Genomic DNA, 23,413 nt, shown 5'->3' on the forward strand with positions numbered 1-23,413 from the left:
CATAACTTGATCCGCTGTTCAGAAGGATTGCGGAGAAGTTTGGTTGTACTGTAATAGGTAAAGCCCCTGTATGACACGCAACTGGTGCCTCCATGTGAGCTGTATATATATATACGTTATCCTAGTATCTGGTGTGTCACAACTACATAGCAAAGGTGTATGCCGCACAGGGCCAAAGTTTAGTTTCATTTGTGTTAATTGGATACTGTATTCTCATGAGGCTGCAACAGAAGCTCAAAACAAGTTGTTAAAATGTTTCACCTCCCCTATAACATTGAGATATTGCGGCTCGGGAGGCTGAGGCAAAGTCAGCCTCAGCAATTCAGCGAGGCCCTACCCAACTTGAGTGAGACTCTGTCTCCAAAAAAAAAATGCTGGGGATGTGGTTCAGTGGTTAAGCACCCCTGGCTGGGTTCAATCCCCGATAGAAAAGGGGAAGGGAAATAGAAAAAGGCATTTAAAAATTGGATTATTAGGTATGGAAACCAAAAATGAGGCTTACATAACGTTTAAATCTGAAAACTAACATTTAAAACACAACTGAAGCCAGAGTGATGATGTTCCCTTTAAGTCTGTTCATATTCCTGACAACCATTTAGAGATACTGCCGCCAGTTTTACAGATAGAATTTATTAGCGTAGTAACCTGCCCCCAAAATAGTATTAAGTGGCAGAGTCAGATGCTAATCTAAATCTTTTTGGCTTGTAAGTACATATTCTCACCACAACATATTAACACTAGTGGAAATACTCCAGAGGGGGAGTAATGTACAGTTATACTTACGGATGAATACTGCATGGCTTTTGGCATGTTTTTTTGTGGGGGTGAAGGGGGTGCGGTTGTTGTTACAGTGTCATTCCAAACCATTGGACTTTTTGGACAGGAACAGGATACTAATTATTGGGCCAGACTAGTCCAATAATAACTTTGTTTGTACCTCCTTGCAGTTTATAAAAGTGTAGCCAGAATTTTATAATACATACAAGGTTTCCTCTTCATTTATTAAGGAATTCTACTGTAAATATTAAATTAAAAAGCATGAAACTTTTGCCTTTATGAAACAGAAACATGCCACTCTCTTTGGAGAGAGATTCCTAACACCAAGTATGTATAATGAACACCTCGCACACATTAGAACCTCCATACATGTTTTGCTTATTGAATGAATGAATGATCATATAACTGATGTCCTTGTCAACCTTTCTTCCATACTTGGCAGAGGCTTCATATGCTCTTTTGAAAACACTAATCTGGCTTTTTATATCCTTCAGTGATTCTCAATTTAAGTGTTCAGATAAAGCCCACACTCCATTCATTTGTAGGGCGGGCACTCAAGCTCAGTCCTGAATTGGCTTTCTCTATATGCCTCTTCTAGCCCCATCTCTCTACTGCACAGCTACCATTCTATTCATGCCAGAAGTACACATCTGTTATGCCTTTGCTGTCAGGTCTAAACACATTGGGTGCGTCTCTAATATGCCATAGGGAGCTGTATGGCCTCTACCATAGCACTAAAACTAAGAATGTATCTCTAAACCAATGGTTCTCAAACATTAGGGCGCATCAAAATCTAGGAAAGCTTGTTTTAAAAAATATTGTTGGGCCCACCTCTGAAATTCCTGATACAGCAGGTCTAGGTTGGGGTTAAGAATTTGCATTTCTAACATTTCCAGGTGATGCAACTCTGATGGTCTAGGGGCCTATGCTTTGAGACCCATTATTCTATGAATTTTAATTCCTTAGGGTACCGGAAATGAGAATGTACTAACAGATTCTTTGTAAATGAGTTGAACACATGCATGAATACAAATAAATGTAGTTTTCTCTTTTCTGCTTTTTGTATTAACAAAACCTGGTATTGAAGACCTCACAAAAGAACATCTTATAGATTTCCACGCCTCACATATTGCTTATAAAATTCTGTAATTTGAAGTTTATAGCATTTCCCTAGACAAAGGCTATTTGTGATCTAGACACCTATAATCCTAAGTGAATTTTTAAGATTTATTGATTGAATCATGGTATGTTAGAGCAGGAAGGGAGTCTTAGAGGCTGTTTGGCCCATTTCCCCTACACCTGGAGGGGGAGACATCCACCAGATTTGTCCGCAGAATTTATACAGGAAGTTCTACAAAGTACCCTCAAGGTCCTGCTGTGCTCTGTCTTGCTTTCTCTTTAGGACCTGATAACACTGCTAGAGAACCCAGTTCATTTCTTTATTCTAATAGAGAAGAAAAATTGTTCTTATCCATAATTTAATTGTACATTGGACCTACATTTTTCCTAAAGGTGAGCACTTTTAATTTTATAATCTGCAAGAAAATAAGCTTCATCTATTTATTCAAATATGGTGATGAGCAGAGTACACCAAGACAAAATAGCATGAGCCCTCAAGAGGCTTAAAATCCACAGACTTGAACCATTAAAAAGATATCAAAATGTCTTTTCAGGCCAGGCTTGGTGGTGCACACCTGTAATTCCAGCCGCTCAGGAGGCTGAGGCAGGAGGATCGCAAGTTCAAAGGTAGCCTCAGCAACTACAAGGTGCTAATCAACTCGGTGAGACCCTGTCTCTAAATAAAATACAAAATAGGACTGGGGACTTGGCTCAATGGTTGAGTGCCCCTGAATTCAATCCCAGGTACTCCCCCCACCACACAAAAAAATGTCTTTTTTAAAGTGTCATTTAGTCTCAGAGGGGTACACAGCATGTCTTGGCAGAATAAAGAGACAACTCTTTGACTTGGAGGTGAAGATTTGCTAGGACAAATTTTGCTAGGACAGGGGTCAGGCAAGATTTGCTAGGACAGCCTTACTGAAACTTAGCATGCAGGAGTGGGCCGTCTCCTAGAAGTCTGGCATAACTGCAGCTGAAGGTATGTTCTGCAATGTAGAATTCCAATTTTATCCTGGATGTAACTCAATCACTAAAAGACTTTGGGTAAAATGACATAAAATAATGCTTATAGGACCTCAAGTCTTAAAAATAGGGTTGTATTGAAGGATGCACATTTTCCTTAATATTTTGTATGTGTATGTGTGTGTGTGTGAGGGTGAGGGTAAATGGGGATTGAACTCAGGGGCACTCGACCACTGAGCCACATCCCCAGCCCTCCTTTGTGCTTTATTTAGAGACAGGGTCTCACTGACTTGCTTAATGCTTTGCTTTTGCTGAGGGGCTCTGAACTTGCCATCCTCTCGCCTCAGCCTCCCAAGCCGCTGGGATTATAGATGTGCGCCACCATGCTTGGCTTTTATATGTGGTTTGAAACTTAAAATATTAAGTTCTCATACTGACTGGTATAGTCACTGGAGGGTGTCTTTATGCATACTAAAGAGATTCAATTGAATATAAATGGAAAGCAAAGAACTTATCAAATTGTAATTAGAATTGATCCATATTGAAAGGGTCCAGAATAGGCCTCTAAGGCATAAAAAATATTTTGAGAAGGCATTTGGTATCCCTGAAATCACAATCTGCTTATAAGCTGAACTTCTCAAAAGAACTTAGTTACCACAAATCCCTTCCCCAGGAGCAGTTAGGGAAAACTGACTTTTATCCCCAGAGACAGTAAGTGGGCACCACACCAAAAATAGAGTATCACAAAAATTATCCTCTTGGTATTCTAAGGACCCATTTATCTTCTAAAATATCCTTTCTCCCCACACTTCCTCTATTAAGATGGCATATAATAAACCCCAAATCCTACCCACTTCTTTGAATCACATTTTTGTGAACCCTCATGTTATAAAATGGATTCTTTCTTTTGTGTATTTTTTCTTTTTGTCAATTTAATGCACCGTCTCCAAGCACTTAGTGTAACAGTATAGAGGAAAAGTGTTCCTCACCTGTATCAAAATAAGAAAATTTTTCACTAATGAGAGGAAATAACCACTTGAAGGTCTAAATTAGTGTTTCTCAACCCTTTTTTTTTTAAATGTCCTAGTCTCTGAGATACTGGTTTTAGTAGTCTCAGTGAGATCCGGCCATGGTTTGTTTATTTATTTATTTATTTTGGTAACTGAGATTGAACCAACGGGTGCTTAATCACTGAGCCACATCCCCAATCCTTTTCTATCTTTTATTTAGAGATAGGGTCTCAACTAAGTTGCTTAGAGCCTCACTAAATAAATTGCTGAGACTGGCTTTGAACTCGTGATCCTCCTGCCTTAGCCTCCCGAGCTGCTGGGATTACAGGTGTGCACCACAGTACCCAGCAACCATGGTTATTTTTAAAAGCTACTAAGATGATTTTAACATGCAGCCATAATGAGAATCACTGAACTGGTTATTAGGCATTGTATTCTTTACTAAAAACACAGATTTCTTTTTCAGTTTATTATTTCTAGCTGGCCACTTTTCTTTTTTTTTTTTTTGGTACTAGGGTTTGAATACATATGATGCTCTACCACTGAGTTACATCACCAGCCCTTTTTTTTATTTTGAGACAGGGTCTAAGTTGCTTAGGGCCTCACTAAATTGCTGAGGCTGGCCTTGAACTTGTGATCCTTCTGCCTCAGCTTCCTGAGTTGCTAGCATTACAGGTGTGCTCCACCAAGCCCAGTTACTGATCACTTTGGACTCAAATTATCAAATACTGAATTCAGATTACTTTTCAAGTTGGTTATGCAACAAAAAGTCTCCAGCAAAGTGAAAAAGCATCTTGTATATGACAAGTGTTTTAAGTCAATTAAAAGCCTTATGTAACTATGTAAAACAAACTGGTATTACTTATGAAAATTTGTCACAATTGTAGCTTCCTAAACTATTGAGTGATCCGATCCTCAACATTAATTCTAACAATGACAAGACTTTGAAAATAAAGCTATTTTAATCAAACTGCAAGCTCAGTTTCTGTTTCAAATTCTTTATTATACATGGTTGCACAATTTGAGGCTGGTTAAATACAACTTGGTTTTCAAAATCTTTGAATATTTTCTAGATTACTACATGCAAGTGACCATGAAAATATTTGGCATTTTTAAATTTTGAAACTCTGAACAGGCACTTACATGAAGGAAAACGTTACCATTCATAGATACCCCCATTTAAAATAGATGCTCCAGCACATGGTACATGGAACCTTTGGCCAGTAAATAAAGTTGGTTACTGACCATTTTATCAAAGTGCCATAGTAGTAAAACAGGTTTAAAGAAATGTAATTTGGATTATTTAGCTTACTCATAAAGTAAGGTTAACTGACAAAACTTGCACTGAAGTATTTTTAAATATTGGTACAAAAACCAATGAACCATAAGTGAAAATAGTTTTCACATAGGAGGCTTTGTTTTGGTTCCCACGCTCCACATTTAGTGTATTTGAGATCAGATCCCATATATATGATCAGATAACTGCAACCTTCTTTTAAGAGATGTTGAACAAATGACTTTAGTGTTTAAAAAAAATTAAAACAGACTGGTGAAGTTTAATGGAGTTTGAACTAGCCAAAGCTCCAGTTTAACAAACATGAAACTGTGCATATCTGGGTTAGCTACATGCTTCACAAGTTCCTCCTGAGTCCCCCAAATTTTCCACTGAAAAGTAAAAAGAACAAATTTGTAAAGTCAAGAAAATGATATTTGCATAAATGTGGCAAAAAGACTCTTTAAATTTAAAAATATATATATATACACATGTTTCAAAGTATTTATGGAAAAATTCATATAGTTTTAGCAAGTTCTAAAATGCCAACATACATCAACTCCACACTGCAGAACACATATGGTAGTACTGCTGGAAAGTTGTAGCAAAATGGTTACTTAATATGAGGCAGTGGGACACAAGTGCCAAAATGAAAAGCCATCTCATCCCTTGGGAAAAAATTTTACATTCATACTATAAAAGACTTCAAAGAGGATAAAACACAAGAAGCCATGAAATGGCAGACCCAGAAACACCTACAATGAAAAAATTCATATACATTTCTCAAATACATACATAAAAACAAATGGAATTCTCAAAAACACCGAGATGCTATATTTTAAGTCTTTGCAGGATGTAAGGGCTAATCAGGTTTTCTAGTTTTATTTTAACACAAAATATTTGATTTTTTGCATGGAGAGAGTAAGAGGTAATCATTAGCAAAAAAGAAAAAAAAGGAGAAAAAGATTTATAATCAACATTATGCAGAAAGAAAGCAAAATTACAAATCCCAGCCTACCTGCATGAAAATCTTTAATGTTTATGCTGATGCATATCTGAGTGCTCATCATCAAAGTGTGCAGTTAAAAAAAAAAAATAAGGGCAGCCTAAGAAATCTCCAGTGTCTCAAAGAAAGCACTTTGTAAAATGTAGGTACGTACATTTAGTTATACTGTAAAGTAAATGCAGCACTGTAAGATAAAGGAAGACTGTTATGCATGGAGTTTTGGCTTCCCCCCACCCCGCCCCTACAAGCTGCAACCATCTTTAACCTGCTGAACTTAATTTCAACAGTTACAGTTTTTTTTTTTTTTTTCCCCTTCTTTTCAGTTCACATTTCAGGCTGTTCAGCAGATGCCTGTGACTCTGGAGACTCAAATCGCTGGTGAAAGTTTGTTCTCTGTTTCCTCAGTTTTTCAGGAGCTTTTCTCCATAAGATGATTTCCTACAAAAGTAAGTGCGAGATAGCAACAAATTAATGTTCTCCATTATGTCTTCAATTTTCACCATGGAAATACTGACTGCTACTTCAATTTTAACACAATTAAATTTCTCTCTACAAAATCTTTCCTGATTGGGCTGGGGATGCAGCTCAATTGGTAGAATGCTTGCCTTGCATGCACAAGGCCCTGGATTTGATCCCCAGCACCACATACGTAAATTTTAAAAAATAAATAAATAAATAAATAAATAAAATCTTTCCTGACTAAGCCACTTTCTTCTGATTTCAATCCTGGACTGTATCTTATGCCTCCCTGCTCCCTGAACCAGCATCAGGCACAACATTGCCAGTCAAATCTGGAACAAAGTCCTGGCTATTACTGCTTTAAAGAAAGTCCTAAAATCTATCCTGTGGCTTCTTGTTACACTACCCTCATCCAAGTTCAAACTCTTTGTCATTTCAACCTTAGATACTAAACCAACTTCCTCATAGATGGCTCTTGCCTGAGACCCCTTTCTAATTCATCCTTCATATCACTACCAGATTAATCTTGTAAAACATTGTTTGAATTACTCTTCAATAGTTATCAGTGCCTCAGGATAAATCTCCAAACATATTCAGGGCCCTCCATATCCTAAATCTAAAACACGACCAGCTTCCCTCCATACATGCTTCTCCCCTACCAGTCAAAATCAATCACTCTCTACCTGTAATGTACGCCAAATATCCTAGCATTTCCCTTACATAATCAAATCCTTGTTACTCTGCCTAAATCCTAACTCTAACCAATTCCTAACATAATCTCCTTCATCAAGTGATGACTAGCTAGTGGTTTTTTTTGTTTTTTGTTTTTTTAAACAACACATACAACAGCCTTCCAAATGAATACCTGTGGGAAACAAAACACTTCCTCCAATAGTGCCATAACGTGCAACTGATTTGGAAATTCCAAATGTCATGTAACTTATTTTAAAATTATAAATTACATACGTTGAATTATACAGCACTATGGCCACCTTAATGGAGTGAACTTTCTCTTCTTTTTTTTGTTGTACAAAACATTACAAAGCTCATGACATATCATCTTTCATACATTTGATTCAAGTGAGTTATGAACTCCCATTTTTACCCCAAATACAAATTGCAGAATCACATCAGTTACACATTCACAATTTTTACATAATGCCATATTAATGACTGTTGTATTCTGCTGCCTTTCCTATCCCCTACTATCCCCCCCTCCCCTCCCTGAACTTTCTCTTCTAAATTACTATTTAACTGATTTAAGTTTTCTGTTATATAAATCTTCATTCAAAACTCACCAAAGGCTGATTTTCAAATAAGAACAAGTTTTATGATAGATACTTCATATAAAAAGTAAGTTTTAGAGCTGAATGTGGTGGTGCACACCTGAAATCCCAGTGGCTCAGGAGGTTAAGGCAATAGGATCACGAGTTTAAAGCCAGCCTCAGCAACTTAGGGACAGCCTGTCTCTAAATAAAATAAAGGGCTGGGATATGGCTCAGTAGTTAAGCACCCCCAGATTCAATCCCCAGTACCAAAAAAAAGAAGTATTAGGGCTGAGTCAACACGCGTACATTTATAACAAAACTGCTTAATAAGGGAAAAATGAAAACCTCCAAATCCTTCAAATGTAGCCTTCATTAAGAAACAATCCTGGGTGTGGTGGCATATGCCTGTAATCCCAGTGGCTCAGGAGACTGAAGCAGGAGGATCACAAATTCAAAGCCAGTCTCAGCAACTAGCAAGGCCCTAAGCAACTTACCAGTCTCTGTCTCAAAATAAAAAATAAAATGGGCTGGGGATATGGCTCAGTAGTTATGGGCCTCTGGGTTCAATCCCCAGCACCAAAATAACAACTACAACAACAACAAAAAAATACAACAACCTAGGCGCAAAAGGCTGAGACAGGAGGATCACAAGTTCAAGATTAGCTTAAGCAACTTAGCAAAACCCTATCTTAAAATAAAGGGCTAGGGGGGCTGGGGATGTGGCTCAAGTGGTAACACGCAGGGGCGCTGGGTTTGATCCTCAGCACCACATAAAAATAAAATAAAGATGTTGGGTCCACCGAAAACTGAAAAATAAATATTTAAAAATATCTCTTTCTCTCTCTTTAAAATAAATAAATAAAGGGCTAGGATGTAGCTAGGTAGTAGAGTACTTGTCTAAGCCCAGGTAAAGCCATGAGTTCAGTCTGCAGTACCACCACCACCAAAAAAAAAAGTGACCATGGAGATCTATAATAATTGATGAGAAAAACATTCAAGAAACTATTGATTTTTTAAAAGGAATTTTGTTGGCCTTTACTTCCTTGTTCTTTTTTTTTTCCATTTGTTGATGGACACAATACCTTTATTTTATTTATTTATTTTTATGTGGTGCCAAGGATCAAACCCAGTGCCTCACACATACTAGACAAATGCTCTACCACTGAGCAACAGCCTCAGCCCCACCTTCTTTGTTCTTAATTGCTTGAATTTTTTTGAACAGCAAGTACTGCTATATTGTTTCTACTTTAAAAAAAAAAAAAAAAAAAAAAGCTTTTTAAGAGAAAAAAATAAAAGCCTTGAAAAATTACAGCTCATTTCAGAATCCTACAGAATGACTGGGGAGAGGTCTATCACAATACCTACTCTTTATTATACCCTCAGTATTTTAAATTATTTAGAACCTCCCCCACCCGACCTGCCCAGTATGATGCTTAGAAAAGAGAGTGCTTTCTCGGTGATTTTACATCTAAAATGACTAGCGTGGGTGGAACCATACCTGCTGCTTGAAGTACCTTCTGTCTTCCTCATCAACAAGCACTAGATTCAAGAAGTACCTTACTGAAAATTTTTTGTTCACATCTCTCATTGTTGGTGTTGGATCATAGCCTGCTAAAAACAGTCTTATTGGAATGGATTCACCTGAAATAAAAGCAATTTCCGTTTAATTCTAAAAGATGATTAGTCACATAAAACCTAGGACTAAGCATTACAGGGGAGACACTAATGCTTACATTCCTCTTCCTCATGAGATGCAGCAATAGGCACTACTGACATTTTGGGCTGGATAATTGGTTGTTATGGGGAAGGTCCTATGCACTTGGCAGCATCCTTGGCCTCTACCCACCAGAAGCCAGGAGCACTCCCCAACTATGACAGCTAAAAATGTCTCCAGACAATACCAAATGTCACTTGGAGGACAAAGTTGCCCCTTGATGAGAATCAATGCTCTAGAGTCAAAATGCCTATGTCAAATTTCAGTTCCACCATTTACTGGCTATAAGACCTTGGCTTTGAGGACTTATTCTGTTTCGAATTCCTCACTGTAAAATGAAGACAAGCAATACTCCTCCAATAGGGAATTTATAAGAGCTATGTGGGTTAAAATACATAGACTTTACAACAGTGCCAGCCAGTAGTTTAGTTTATTTTTCTACTTTCACAAGTTTACCTAATTTCTAATCATGTGTAAAATGTTAAAAACTTTTTACTAATCCATCTAAAACAAACATGTACAGAACGACAACATGCCTTCATTACCAAAAAGTTCACATGGTTTCTGTTTTCCTAAGGACAGTAATTATTTGCAAGTTCTCTTTTTAATATTTTATGTAGTATTTTTTTATGCACATTTATTTGTTGAAAGGTATAAAATCCATCACTTCATAAAAATGTATGGGTGGTGAAATTTTGCAAGTAATGTTGTATAACATAAGTACAAACATATGGGCTTTAGAGTCAAAAAGGTCTAGGTTCAAACCTCTCCTCTGCAATGATTAGCTCCCCCACCTTTAGTATAGTTTTGAACCTTGGCACCTTAATTTCAAGGTGTAAAATACAGGATATACGCACCTAACAAGAACAGTGGTAGGGAGCTTTAGAGCACCTCACCTGCAATGCCTCATCCACAACCTGTACTCCATAAATGGTAGCTACTTTTTGAAGTAATTCCAAAGTGAAAAAAATTCAGACAAAATTTTTTTTTTTTAAAACCTACATATACAACAGTCTTTCAAATGAATGCCTGTGGGAAACAAAACACTTTCTCCAGTAGTGCCATAACGTGCAACTGATTTGGAAATTGCAAATATCATGTAACTTATTTTAAAATTATAAATTACATATGTTGAATTATACAGCATTATGGCCACCTTAATGGAGTGAACTTTCTCTTCTAAATTACTATTTAACTATGATTTAAGTTTTCTGTTATATAGACCTTCATTCAAAACTCACCAAAGCCTGTCTTTCAAATGAGAATAAGTTTTATGATAAATACTTCATATAAAAAGTAAGTTTTACAGCTGAATGTGGTGGTGCAAACCTGAAATCAGCTCAGGAGGTCTCAGACACTAAAGGTTATCTAGTTAGGGAACTAACTGCTCTTTTTTTTTTTTTAGAGACTATGACGACTCCAAAATCTGACAGGAATTAATGCTCAGTTATACTGCATCTTATGGTCAATGTGAGAATAAAAAGATGTACAAAGATGAACTATTATAACAGAAAACAATAAAAAATTACAAATTCAGAACCAGAAAGGAGATGCACAAAATTATCTCTTCTGAATTCTAAATTTGAACTGAGTGAAATATTTAACCAAATTTATTTCCGACTAGGAAGTATTATTACAGTCTTCTCAGCAGCTACACAGAGATCCTTAAAAAAACAATCATCATAAGAACCATTTTAAGAATTCATAAATATAACAAGAAATCCCGTTAGTATGTACAATTATAATGCAACAACAAAAATGTGGGAAAAAGAAATTCATAAATACTTTTATAATGAATGAATATTCACAAACTAAACTGACCAAAACACTTCTGTTTGCCGTACACAGAAGTAAATGGGAAGAGTGTTACCTTTTACTGGTGCACCATCCATTATTTCATATTTGGCGATTGTTTCTGTTTCTGTTGTGGTACTGGGTCCTGGTAAATGTAATAATGTAAATGGCATTAATTTAAATACTTCCAGAATATAATCCCCAGCCTTATACCTTCTTCTATTTCCAACCACATTATTTTACTATTATTTTTTCCCCATTTTGTGAAAATGTTCCTCATTCATTTATAGTTTTTGATCTACTCTTTTTTTTTTTTTTTTGGTACTGGGGATTGGGGGCACTCAACCACAGAGCCAGATTCCCAACCCTGTTTTATATTTTATTTAGAGACAGGGTCTCAGTGAGTTGCTTAGCACCTCGCTTTTGCTGAGGCTGGCTTTGAACTCGAAATCTTCCTGCCTCAGCCTCCCAAGCTGCTGGGATTACAGGTATGTGCCACCGCACCTGGCTTGATCTACTCTTACTCTTAGTATTAAAGATTAAAGGCTGTTGTTGCTGATGAGTAAATTTTTTGTATTTAAAATTTTCTTTTTCCTTTGTTAGAACAAATTAGCAAAATAAAATTCTGATTTATTGTTGGACAACATTGTTTCACACATACATCAAAGAGGCCAAAAAAATAAAGAGCAACTTCATATACAAATAAGGGGGGAGGGACCATTTTTATCTTTGGCCTTTTGTGTGTGTCTGTGTGTGTGTGTGTGTAGTGCTGGGGATTGAACGCTGGGCCTTATGCATGCAAGGCAAGCACTATACCAACTGAGCTATATCACCAGCCCTATCTTTGGCCTTTTTAACCACCTCATACAAACCAACTACTTATAGTATAGCTAAAGTATATATACAAGGCTGGGGCTGGGGCTCGGGCTCAGTGGTAGCCCACTTGCCTGGCACGTGTGAGGTACTGGGTTTGATTTTCAGTTCCACATATAAATAAATAAAATAAAGGTCTATCAACAACTAAAAAAAATATTTAAAAAGAAAGTAAGTATACCAAAAAAAAAAAAAAAATACTGGAATGCTTGGGATAAGATTTTTTTTTTTTTTTTTAGCCAGATGTGGTGGCACAAGCATGTGATCCCAGCTGCTTGGGAGGCTGAGGTAAGAGGATCGCAAAGCCAGCTTCAGCAACTTAGCAAGGCACAAAGCAACCTAGCGAGATCCTGTCAGATAAAATATAAAAAAAGGGCTGGGGATGTGGCTCAGTGATTAAGTGCCCCTTGGTCAATCCCTGGTAAAAAAAAAAAAAAAACGAATTATTTTTTCTTCTCGTTTTTTTTTTTTCTCCTTTGAGATTATAATGAACACGGTAATAACATAAGTAAAATCACAAGTAGGACGGAAAACGCTCCAAAGTCTTGTCTGCTCAAGATCATTAAAAATGGCTGACTACTGGGCTGGGGATGTGGCTCAAGTGGTAGCGCGCTCGCCTGGCATGCGTGCGGCCCGGGTTCAATCCTCAGCACCACATACAAACAAAGATGTTGTGTCCGCTGAAAACTAAAAAAATAAATAAATATTAAAATTTTCTCTCTCTCTCTTTAAAAAAAAATGGCTGACTACTAATAATATGTACAAAAATTAAAATGTAAATAAAAAATGCGAACAAATTTTCCTTTCTTAAAGTACTTTTAAGAAAAAAATTCAGGGTCTTGAAGTGTTGGTTCTTTTTCACCTCCCGTCTTCAATATTCACACTGTGGTTTTGATTGGGTGGTGAAAAGTACATCATCTGAAGATGGTGCCCAAGGTGGGCAGACAGGAGCACTCTCTACCCAAAGGTAACAATGTTTAGATTCTGAGATGGGAAGTGGAGGGTGAATAATTCACAGTGGACTTTCTTTATTCCTTAATCAGTTTAACTTTTCATTCTTTGCTGTCTAGTCATCCTCATCAGTCTTCTGCTTCTTGGCATCAACATATCATTATTCTCGACATCTTCAGCTGCCCATTTTTTGGCAGCTGCCATGGTCTCCTCCTCTTCCTCTCTTTCATCTACCTCATTGTCAGCTTCCTGCTCCCCCTTTTCCTCATTAGCATTGCCATTAGCAGGGGGATCCTTTCATTAGCTGCCTCCTCCACAACTTCTTCTCCTCTAAGTCTTCTGTGGTGATCTCAGAGCTAGTGTCCATGGCAGCGTCTGACATGGGGGGACACACTGGTGATGCAATGCAGTAGGTTAAAAAGAAAGCTGGAGTTCAGGGACTCTGGTGATAAAGCTGCCCAAGTCCGAAGCAGTGGAAGTGGTTAAGAGGATGGAGAGCTGGATGAGGGAACAACGCCTCATTTAAAATTTTCTGCAATTGCTGGGAGTGGTGGCTCACAGTTGTAATCCCAGTGACTCAATAGGTTGAGGCAGAAGGATTGCAAGTTTGAGGTCAGTCTCAGCAATTTAGCAAGGCCTTGCATCAAAATAAAAAAAAACTGGGGATGTTACTCAGTAGTAAAGTTCCCCTGGGTTCAATCCCTCAGTATCAAAAACTAAAAATTTTCTATACTAGAACATAATTTTTTTATCAAGAAAAAAGTTTAGGGGTTGGGGTTGTAGCTCAGTAGTAGAGCGCTCGCCTAGCATGTGCGAGGCCCTGGGTTCAATCCTCAGCACCACATAAAAATAAATAAACAAAGGTATTGTGTACAACTACGACTAAAAAATAAATATTAAAAAAAAAAGTTTAAACAATTTCTTTTTAAACAACAAATGAGAAACTCAAGTAATGTTTTTGTGTTATTGTTGGGGTTTTTTGTTAATTTGTTTTTTTCTTTTGGTATCATATCCCCAGCCCATTTTGTTTTTTATTTTGAATCAGGGTCTCACTAACTTGCTTAGGGCCTCCCTAAGTTGCTGAGGCTGGCTTTGAACTTGCAATACTCTGAGGAACTGGGATTATAGGTGAGCACCACCACTCCTGGCTCAAGTTGTGTTTTAATATCTTAAAATCACTTATTTTTTGCTAGCATGTGAAAAAATGGAGATTAAAAAATCACAGATGTTTCTCATTTTTTTAAATATATATTTTTTAGTTGTCGATGGACCTTTATTTATTTATATGCAGTGCTGAGAATCGAACCCAGTGCCTCACACATTAGGCACTCTAACACTGAGCCACAACTACAGCCCCAGATATTTATTATTTTGATAACCAATTATAAATATTTTTTAAGAGATAGGGTCTCATACTCTGGTTTCTCTTTAGGTTGTATAAATCTTTCACCTTTTATCAAAAAAGACATGGTTTCACTGTTTCCCAGGTTGACCCTGAACTCCTGGGCTCAAGTAATTCTCTTTCCTCAGCCTCCAAAGTAGCTGGCACTACAGCACATGCTGCTGTGCCCAGCTTCTAGGAGGATTTAAAAACTTATAAATGTATTACCTATTAATAACTTAAGTATTGAAATATGATACTTTTTACTGTTTTGTTTTGTTTTTTTTGTACCAGGGATTGAATCCAGGACCTCATATATGCTAGGCAACCACTGAGGTACATTTCCAGCCCTATTTATTTATTATTTTTTTCGGTACTGGGGACTGAACCCAGGAGCACTTTACCACTGAGTCACACCCCCAGCCCTTTTTTATTCTTTGAGACAGGTTCTTGCTAAATTACCCATGCTGGTCTTTAACTTGTGATCCTCTTGTAACAATCTCCCTAGTCACCAGGATTACAGGCATGTGCCACCATGCCTGGCTACCATATAGTCTTTCATACTTGTTGAGCAAAGTGAAATTGCCACCTATTCAAATTTTTATGTATTTCTTTATATTTTTAAGAGATGTGGTCTTGCTGTGAAGTCCTGGCTGGCCTTGAACTCCTGAGCTCAAGAGAGTCTCCTGCCTCAGTCTTCAGAACAGGTGGTCCTACTACAGATGCATGCCACTGCACCCAGCTCAAAAACCAGTTTTTAAAAAAGCATTAAGTGGATTTCTTATAGGCAGCAAAGCAAAGTCAGTTTCCAATGTGGATATCAAATGATTTTATGTTGAAATAAAATTTCGAGATTTCTAAAATTTCAACTAAAAGAAGGAAATTTTAATTCAAATACTTTCTTCAACTTACCAATTCCTGTGATCTCTTTTTTAATCAGTTGTAACTCCATGTGTTGTATTTTTATTCTTACCAATAAGAAGTAAATTTTTCCAACAATCACATCCTTTAAATGATATCTATTGGGAGAGAATACATATCACTAAGTATATTTTAAAAACAAGAAAAAGAGTGAAATAAGCCATGGAAGGCTTTAATAGGTATCTTTAAGATAACAACTTTAAGAATACCATTTTGACTATTCATAATGTTTCAGGTCCCTTTTCATTTCACTATGATAAAGTATGCTATCAAACTTTTACTTGACCTTCAATATCTCGGAGGGAACAATTAGCCTGATGAATTGTTGGTCCTACTTAGGACTTATTGCCTAGAGAATCTAAGCAGTTAACCAAATAGAAAATTAGATTCTTTATGCTTGAAATATTTGTTTCAAGTGAATGAATATATTTTCATTTTATTGACTGACTGATCAACTGTAATGGAAATGGAACCAGGACACTTTATCACTGACCTATACCCCCAGCCCTTTTTATTGTTCTTTTTATTTTGAGAGAGGGTCTTGCTTAAGTTGCCCAGACTGGCCTCCAGTTGAAGATATTTTCAACATTAAAAGTTCTATATAGGGCTGGGGATGTGGCTCAAGCGGTAGCGCGCTTGCCTGGCGTGCGTGCGGCCCGGGTTCGATCCTCAGCACCACATACAAACAAAGATGTTGTGTCCGCCGAAAACTAAAAAATAAATATTAAAATTCTCTCTCTCTCTCTCTCTCTCTTCTCTCACTGTCTCTTTCTCTCTGTCTCTCTCTCTCTTTCTTAAAAAAAAAAAAAAACGTTCTATATAACAGCATCATTATAAATGCTACAATAATACAACTAACAAATCTGACCTCAAAGAGAGATTAATTGGGGCTACCTCCACAGATCTGATTTTGTTGTATATTATTTAATAATCAAAGAACCTTGTTGAGAGCCACAGCCAAAGGGGCCCCAGCAAACTTCCAGCTGCCAGCAAACTTCCAGCTGCCGGCTGATGATTGGCTCACAGCGGCCCCAGCAACATCTAGCTGATTGGCTCCTCGGCCCCAGCAACATCTAGCTGATTGGCTCCTCTGCGGTGATGCTCATTGGACTGTTTCCCTGCCCTTTCAGACCACGGAGCTGCTCATTGGGGGACTTTTTTTGGCTCCGCCCACGTGACCCAGCCAATCGGCCTCAAGAGCAGGAGGATTGTGGGAGGTGGAGAGAGGCTTGTGGAAAGCCGGTGGTGGCAGTTGAGGCTCTGAGGATTTTTCCTGAGAGGCTGTTTTGTTTGGCGTGTGTGGTTCTAAAAATAAAGTTAGTTTCTTTTCACAAGTGGCTCCTGATTGTGCCCAGCCAGACTGCGGCAGAACCTTGCTAAATTCTTTGAAATAAGGTGCTAACAAATCTGGGAATACAACCACATGAGTCTGAAGGGAAACTCCAGTGACAAGTGTTTAGGTTTCCAAGTATCTGATAATTTATCAACAATTTAAGATTCTATAGACACATATATCAAATTTTAAGTGCTATAAAGTTGGCAGTGACAATAAAAAATTATGTAAGAGAATAATATGTAGAAGAGAGATAAAACAAGCCATCTATTTCTTCAACAAATTAAAACTTTAATAAAAAAATGGGAAAAATATAAAATTATGAGATTTAAGAGTCAAAAAAATCCAATGAAATTTGTGGATCTTGTTTGGATACAGATTTGAACAAATCATGTGAAAAAAAGAGACAAAAAAATGAGTCAATTTGGGTTATGTGAATGCTGACTATATTTATAGAAATATTAAGGAGTTAATATTTTTGAATAGTATTGTAGTTACACTAAAATAATGCATAATTTTTTAGACTAAATTATGTGTCTAGAATTTGTTTCAATATAGTCTATGAGAAGTGTGGGAGCTAAATACAGACAAAACAAAGCAGCTAGTAACTGTTGGAGCTGGGCAATGGGTACATGAAGATTCATTATATTATTCAATATTCATGTACTTTGGCATTGTTTGAAATCTTCCATAATAAAATTTAAAAAGGTATTAAATAATAAGTATGAACCCATTTTGAAAATATATATATATATATATACCACACCCCCAAAACAGACACACAAGAGAATATTATTAGTGGTTAAATAGTAAAGGTGAACATATGTGACGTTTTTACTTCCTTTCACTTTTTACATCCTCCAAATTTTCAATAATGAAAAAGTACTGTTTATGTAGTCAGAAAAAAAGAATTTTTGTTTCAGTTTAAATAAATAGCCAGGATGAAGTGATATCAAGCTAGTAAATTTTACAGACAAATGAAACTGGCTACTTCTGAGATGTTAAGATCCTCTACATAAAGTGATCAAGCAGAATCTTATCAGGAAGAGAATATAAAAGATACTTTCCCTGGGGTGGAAGCAAGACCAAACTCCTCAAATTTCTTGTAGCTCAGAGACTGTCAGTCTGTTAACATCAGATTAATATTAATTCTATCCTTATGGTGATCAATTTACAAAGGCCTGAAAAGCTTATTTTTAAATTTTCCCTGAACATTCATCTGTGAAAGGTACTTACTTTGACTTATTGTATTCAAATTCTATATGCAGACAATCTTCAATGCCCACTTCCATCTTAATAGAGTTGTTAACATCAGGATAGGTGGCAAGCTGGTGAACAATAAGATCATACTCTTTCACCAAGTCTGTCAGTCTTCTCACTATTGTCACCTTAAGAAAATACCTATAAAATTAATAGAGGAAATGAGATAAATCACCTATGATAAATTTAAATATTCTAAATATGCAAACATTACCTCAGTTTTTTCTTGGCTGGAATTCCTTTGGGGTCAACTTACTACATTTTGCATTTACCTTATGAAAGTGTTCTAATTTTTTTTTCTTGGTGCAGGGCCACACAAATGCTAGCTATGCATTCTATCACTAAGCTATACTCCTAGCCCTCTTAATAAAAAACAAAAACAAAAAAACTGTTCCGCATATGGGGGAAGAAAATTCAATTTTAAGAATAAATACTTTTCAGATAAGTTTGCAGGGAAACTGTCAAACCTATGTAAGGAAATCTATATCTAGTTAAAGTACTGCTGTTTGGCATTTGGGCTGTCAAATCCAGTAACAGATGGACAATGCTAAGAAAGCAGGTTCTTAGACCTGATGCATTCAGATTAGTATCTTTAATTGCCCTGGTCCCTGAAGCATTCATGGCTTCCTGCAAGAAGACCTAGGGAAAGGATACTGGATTGAGAATTTAGAAAACTGGGTTCCTACTTCAGTTCTGCCATTTGCTTCTTTTGTACTTTCAGATAAGTCAGCCTCTTTGGAGTTCCAGATCACTTCTTAACCATATATTGCATAAGATTCATTAGAAAATAAATATATTTGGAGAGTAATTCAGTTCAAAATGTGGACAGATGGAAATTTTAGGTACTTCTTCACAAATGAAGTACTTAAAAGATAATTCACACAAAGGAAATATATAACTGAAACTTTTCATATGGTTTCTCTGAATCTATGTTAAAAAGCTCTTCCAGTCATTGGGCATTGATGGTGAATGCCTATAATTCCAGCAATTTGGGAGGCCGAGACAGGAGGATCGTGAGTTCAAAGCCAGCATCAGTAAAAGTGAGGCGCTAAACAACTCAGAGAGACCCTGTCTCTAAATAAAATACAAATTAGGGCTGGGGATGTGGGCTCAGTGGTCGAGTGCCCCTGAGTTCAATCCCTGGTATCAAAAAAAAAAAAAACTCTTCAGATCAGTCCTAGCCAAACAAAGTAATGTGCAGAACATTTTCCAACCTTAAATCTTCAGTACAGAATTACAACTAGGAGTTCAAATAAGACATTAATAAGAGCCATTACTTTCTGGTTTTGACTCTGCTTATAGTTTGTAATACATTCATACCTTAAGCGGACATTGGCACCGATGTAAGATTCATATGGCTTTTCAACTTGCATAAATTCAAAATCATAACTTCTGCTCTGAGTCAGTTCTCCAGGTAAGGCTAGTTCTTTCACTAGGTTTACAAATTCATGGGTATTACTCTTGTCATTGAAGAGTTCTAAGAAATTTAAAACAGCAAAAGACTAATTATATTTTAATGTCCATTTCAATAAAACCCAAACTTCTACCTCCAAAGCAAATAATTTTTACCAAAAGAATTAGTTGGATTTGTCTCTAATAAACTAGAACTATGATCTGAATTTTATCATCCCCATTATTATGCTCCACCTAGGCATCACTAAATTCAAGAAGCATAGCACAATGAAAATTCCTATCAGAAATGAGTTCATTCCTTTTGATGTAGTTAGGGATTTCCCCCAATATAAAGCTGTTTGACACATTACCAGCAATTATTTGAACTTCTTCCCTTTAAGGCAAAAATTCTGTTTTGTTGTTTTGTTTTGGACAAATATATTACCTTGATAAAACTGTAATACACAAAAGAATAAAACCAACTATCAGTTAATTATTACAATTTGACCCTTAAGTACAATCTCATTCAGAATAATATGTAAACAAATATCTACCCATTCCATTTTTGATGCTTTAAAAATGTACAGTAAAACTTAGAAAACTAGATTTAAAAACCTAGCTTTGTAGACAGTATTGAAAAGACATACTTTCTTTTCTATCTATGGTATGGGGGGATCTGATCCCAGGGTCTTGCACATGCTTAGGCAAGCACTCTACCTCTGAGCCATACTCCTAACCCTCTTTTTTCTGAATATACAGTATAAAAGATTTATATACAATTTAACTCCCAGCTAAATCAAGAATGTCTCTAAAATACATATATGGAAATGTACACAATTTGATCTAAGAATAAATCATCCCTTTCCTTTTCACATGGAATTTTCTGTTACCAGGTGAGTCTGGCTACAGGCACACACTAGGTCAGGAAGACAAATGGCATGGATAATTAGAGAATGAAAAATGAAGGTGAAGCTGGTAGTTGTAAGGTTGGTGAAAATGTAGACAGATGAAAATTTTGGTGAGTGAGCCAATTGATTTTTCAAGGCTAGTAGTTTATATAATATCTTTCAGTTTTAGTAGTAAAATCCAATAATACAGGCAGAATGAGTCAAATGCAATTTAATACAATTAAAAGAAACATTCTGATTTAATATATTAAGTCCTCTTTTATTATGCAAAATCAATTCCTTCCTTCCACCAAGTTTAACTCTTAATTATTTAAGTGCCAAATCCAACCCTCTTCAAACTCAAGTTATCAAAAGAAAAAGTAATACTATTTTAAAACTCACCAATTTGACCTACAAATTCAATTCTAATTCCTTGGTGCTCTAGCCTCTTTCCAGGTTGCTTAAAGGCTAGGTTTACCTGCCAAAACATGAAATTATAAGAGATGTTAACAGTACTTTAAGTGGGTCTATTAGACTCCTTCCAGATGAATGCAATATATATTTCAGGTACTCATTTATGAAATATGAGACGCCACCATATACCTAAATCAGGATGACCTTAAGCACCAGAGGAGATGTGATTTATTCATACACAATCCCTAATGAACCTATTACACATACACTTAAAAGTGTCTGCTTTATTAGGAAGGAATCCCTCGTTATTGCTGAAGAAATGCAAAAAGACTCAAAGTAAGGGAAGACCTTCAACTATTCATGTGTATTTTCTGGTCAAATAAGTAATTCTAAGACTAATAAAATAATATTTTAATGTGAAAATAATCACTAATTCCAAGAATTAATGTGAAAGATCACTTTCAGTGTTTTATAATCAAGAATATACTACTATGCTTCCTGACATTAAAGGTAATGCTGACTGCCCTCAGTCTGCAACTCATCCTAAAATTATAGAATGTCTTAAGATCTAAATTGTAATTTATCTTACATAATTTTAAGGTAAATAGATAGTCTCAAAGTTCTTAAATTCATATCTGCCAAGTAGAAACATTAAATTTTTAATTAATTTGAAAAACATCTGCATAATACATATATCAGAAATAAATTGCCAAATGTTTAAGAATTAACTAACAAAAGAATATTTTTATAAAAAAAAAATTTCCTCCAGGTTCCTTTTTTTTGGGTGGTTGGGGGAGGGATGCTGGGGATTGAACCCAGGGTCTTTCACATGCTAAGCACATGACCTCCCACTGAGCTACATCCTCAGCCCCCAAGTTTCTTTACTATAACAAATACTGAATATGACTCTTAAAAGCTTTTCTTCAAACAATGCTTCTCAAAAGAATAAAAATCAAGAAAAACAGAGGTCTCGTTACTTCTGCTTATAAAGTATATGCACTAAAATATTCATCCATATGCATATATCATAACCAATGTTATTTGCCTTCAAAATTATTATCTCAGAACAAAGAAGTAAATTGTAGTTCATCATATAATGGATTATTATTAAAAGTTTAAAAATAACAGTGTCAAAAGAATTTTTAATGATGTGGGACAATGTGCATGATATGTTACATGAAGGAAGCATGGTCAAATTGTATACAAGTATAATGCCCACTATGTTTTTTGAAACTACAAAAAGAAAACATTCTTTTTTTAATTTTTAATATTTAATATTTATTTTTCAGTTTTCAGCGGACACAACATCTTTGTTTGTATGTGGTGCTGAGGATCGAACCCGGGCCGCACGCATGCCAGGCGAGCGCGCTACCACTTGAGCCACATCCCCAGCCCAAGAAAATATTCTTAACAGCAGTTACTTTTAGAAAGACTGATTATGGGTCATTTTTTTTCTTTTTTATAGTTTTCAAATTTTGTTTTTACAATGGGCTAACAATACTGTCAAAGAAAAAAAAAAAAGAACAAAAAGTACTTAGACAAGCTTCACACACACACTAAAAATATTAGGTTCAAATCACAAATAATAAAAACAAGTGCAACTCCCAGCTGTTTCATAAGCCAGGCAGTAATTAGACTATTCACTACTTTGTACCAATAAAGCACACAGAGAATATACATACAGGGTGTGATGCTGGGGATTGAACTCAGGTCTTGCACATGCTAAGCAAGACCTCCCACTGAGCAAGACCTGTGAGAACAAGACCTCCCACCTGACTTCCCACTGAGCTACATCCTCAGCCCCCAGGTTTCTTTACTATAACAAATATTGGCAATATGACTCTAAAAAAGCTTCTCTTTAAACAATGCTTTTCTTCAATCAGTGGTGCGCATCTGGAATCCCAACTACTCAGGAGCTGAGGCAGGAGGATTTCAACTTCAAGACCAGCCTGGGCAACTTAGAGAGACCCTGTCTCAATAAATAAAAAGGGCTGGGGATGTAGCTCAGTGGCAGAGTGCCCCTGGATTCAGTTCCCAGCACAGATAGATATAGATCGATTGATAGATTAAAAACAGGTTAGATGAAATCCAAAATTCAGACTACTCCAAAAGCTTAAACTTTTGAGCATATGTTCAAATGATAAAAATCTACATCAATATTCTAAAACCCAAAAAATTCCAAAATCTGAAACGCTTCAGGTCTCAAGCTAAGAAATAATTCATCCTGTACTTTTAAAAATGTCTATTTTGGCCTGGGGTTGTGGCTCAGTGGTAGAGCACTTGCCTAGCATGTGTGAGGAGGCACTGGGTTCAATCCTCAGAACCACATATAAATAAATGAATAAAAATAAAGGTCCATCAACATCTAAAAATATATTTTTAAAAACATGTTCATTTGGGGAGCTGGGGATATAGCTCAGTTGGTAGAGTGCTTGCCTCACATGCATAAGGCCCTGGGTTCAATCCCCAGCACCACACACACACACACACACAAAAAAAAAAAAAGTCCATTTGGCAGTTTTTGATAATGTCTTTGCTTGAACATGGCTATGTCTGATATTTTAAAAATTTACATTTTTCCCAAAGAATATTATGAAACCACACTATTAAAGTAGAAA

At 36.3% G+C, this 23,413-nt stretch overlaps 1 protein-coding gene across 1 annotated transcript in view; it reads right to left on the reverse strand.

Annotated features, from left to right (window-relative positions):
* Positions 1 to 4,851: 4,851 nt before the first annotated feature.
* Vps26a (VPS26 retromer complex component A) overlaps positions 4,852 to 23,413 on the reverse strand; it is a 38,898-nt gene continuing 20,336 nt past the window's right edge. The window contains 7 exon segments of the mRNA XM_015500554.2: positions 4,852 to 6,586; positions 9,374 to 9,516; positions 11,460 to 11,528; positions 15,501 to 15,607; positions 18,079 to 18,243; positions 19,423 to 19,579; positions 20,784 to 20,859. Coding sequence (XP_015356040.1) covers positions 6,473 to 6,586; positions 9,374 to 9,516; positions 11,460 to 11,528; positions 15,501 to 15,607; positions 18,079 to 18,243; positions 19,423 to 19,579; positions 20,784 to 20,859 — 831 coding nt within the window. The 3' untranslated portion in view covers positions 4,852 to 6,472.

This window comes from Marmota marmota, unplaced genomic scaffold (genome assembly GCF_001458135.2).
Source record: "Marmota marmota marmota unplaced genomic scaffold, marMar, whole genome shotgun sequence".
Classification (NCBI taxonomy): Eukaryota; Metazoa; Chordata; class Mammalia; order Rodentia; family Sciuridae; genus Marmota; species Marmota marmota.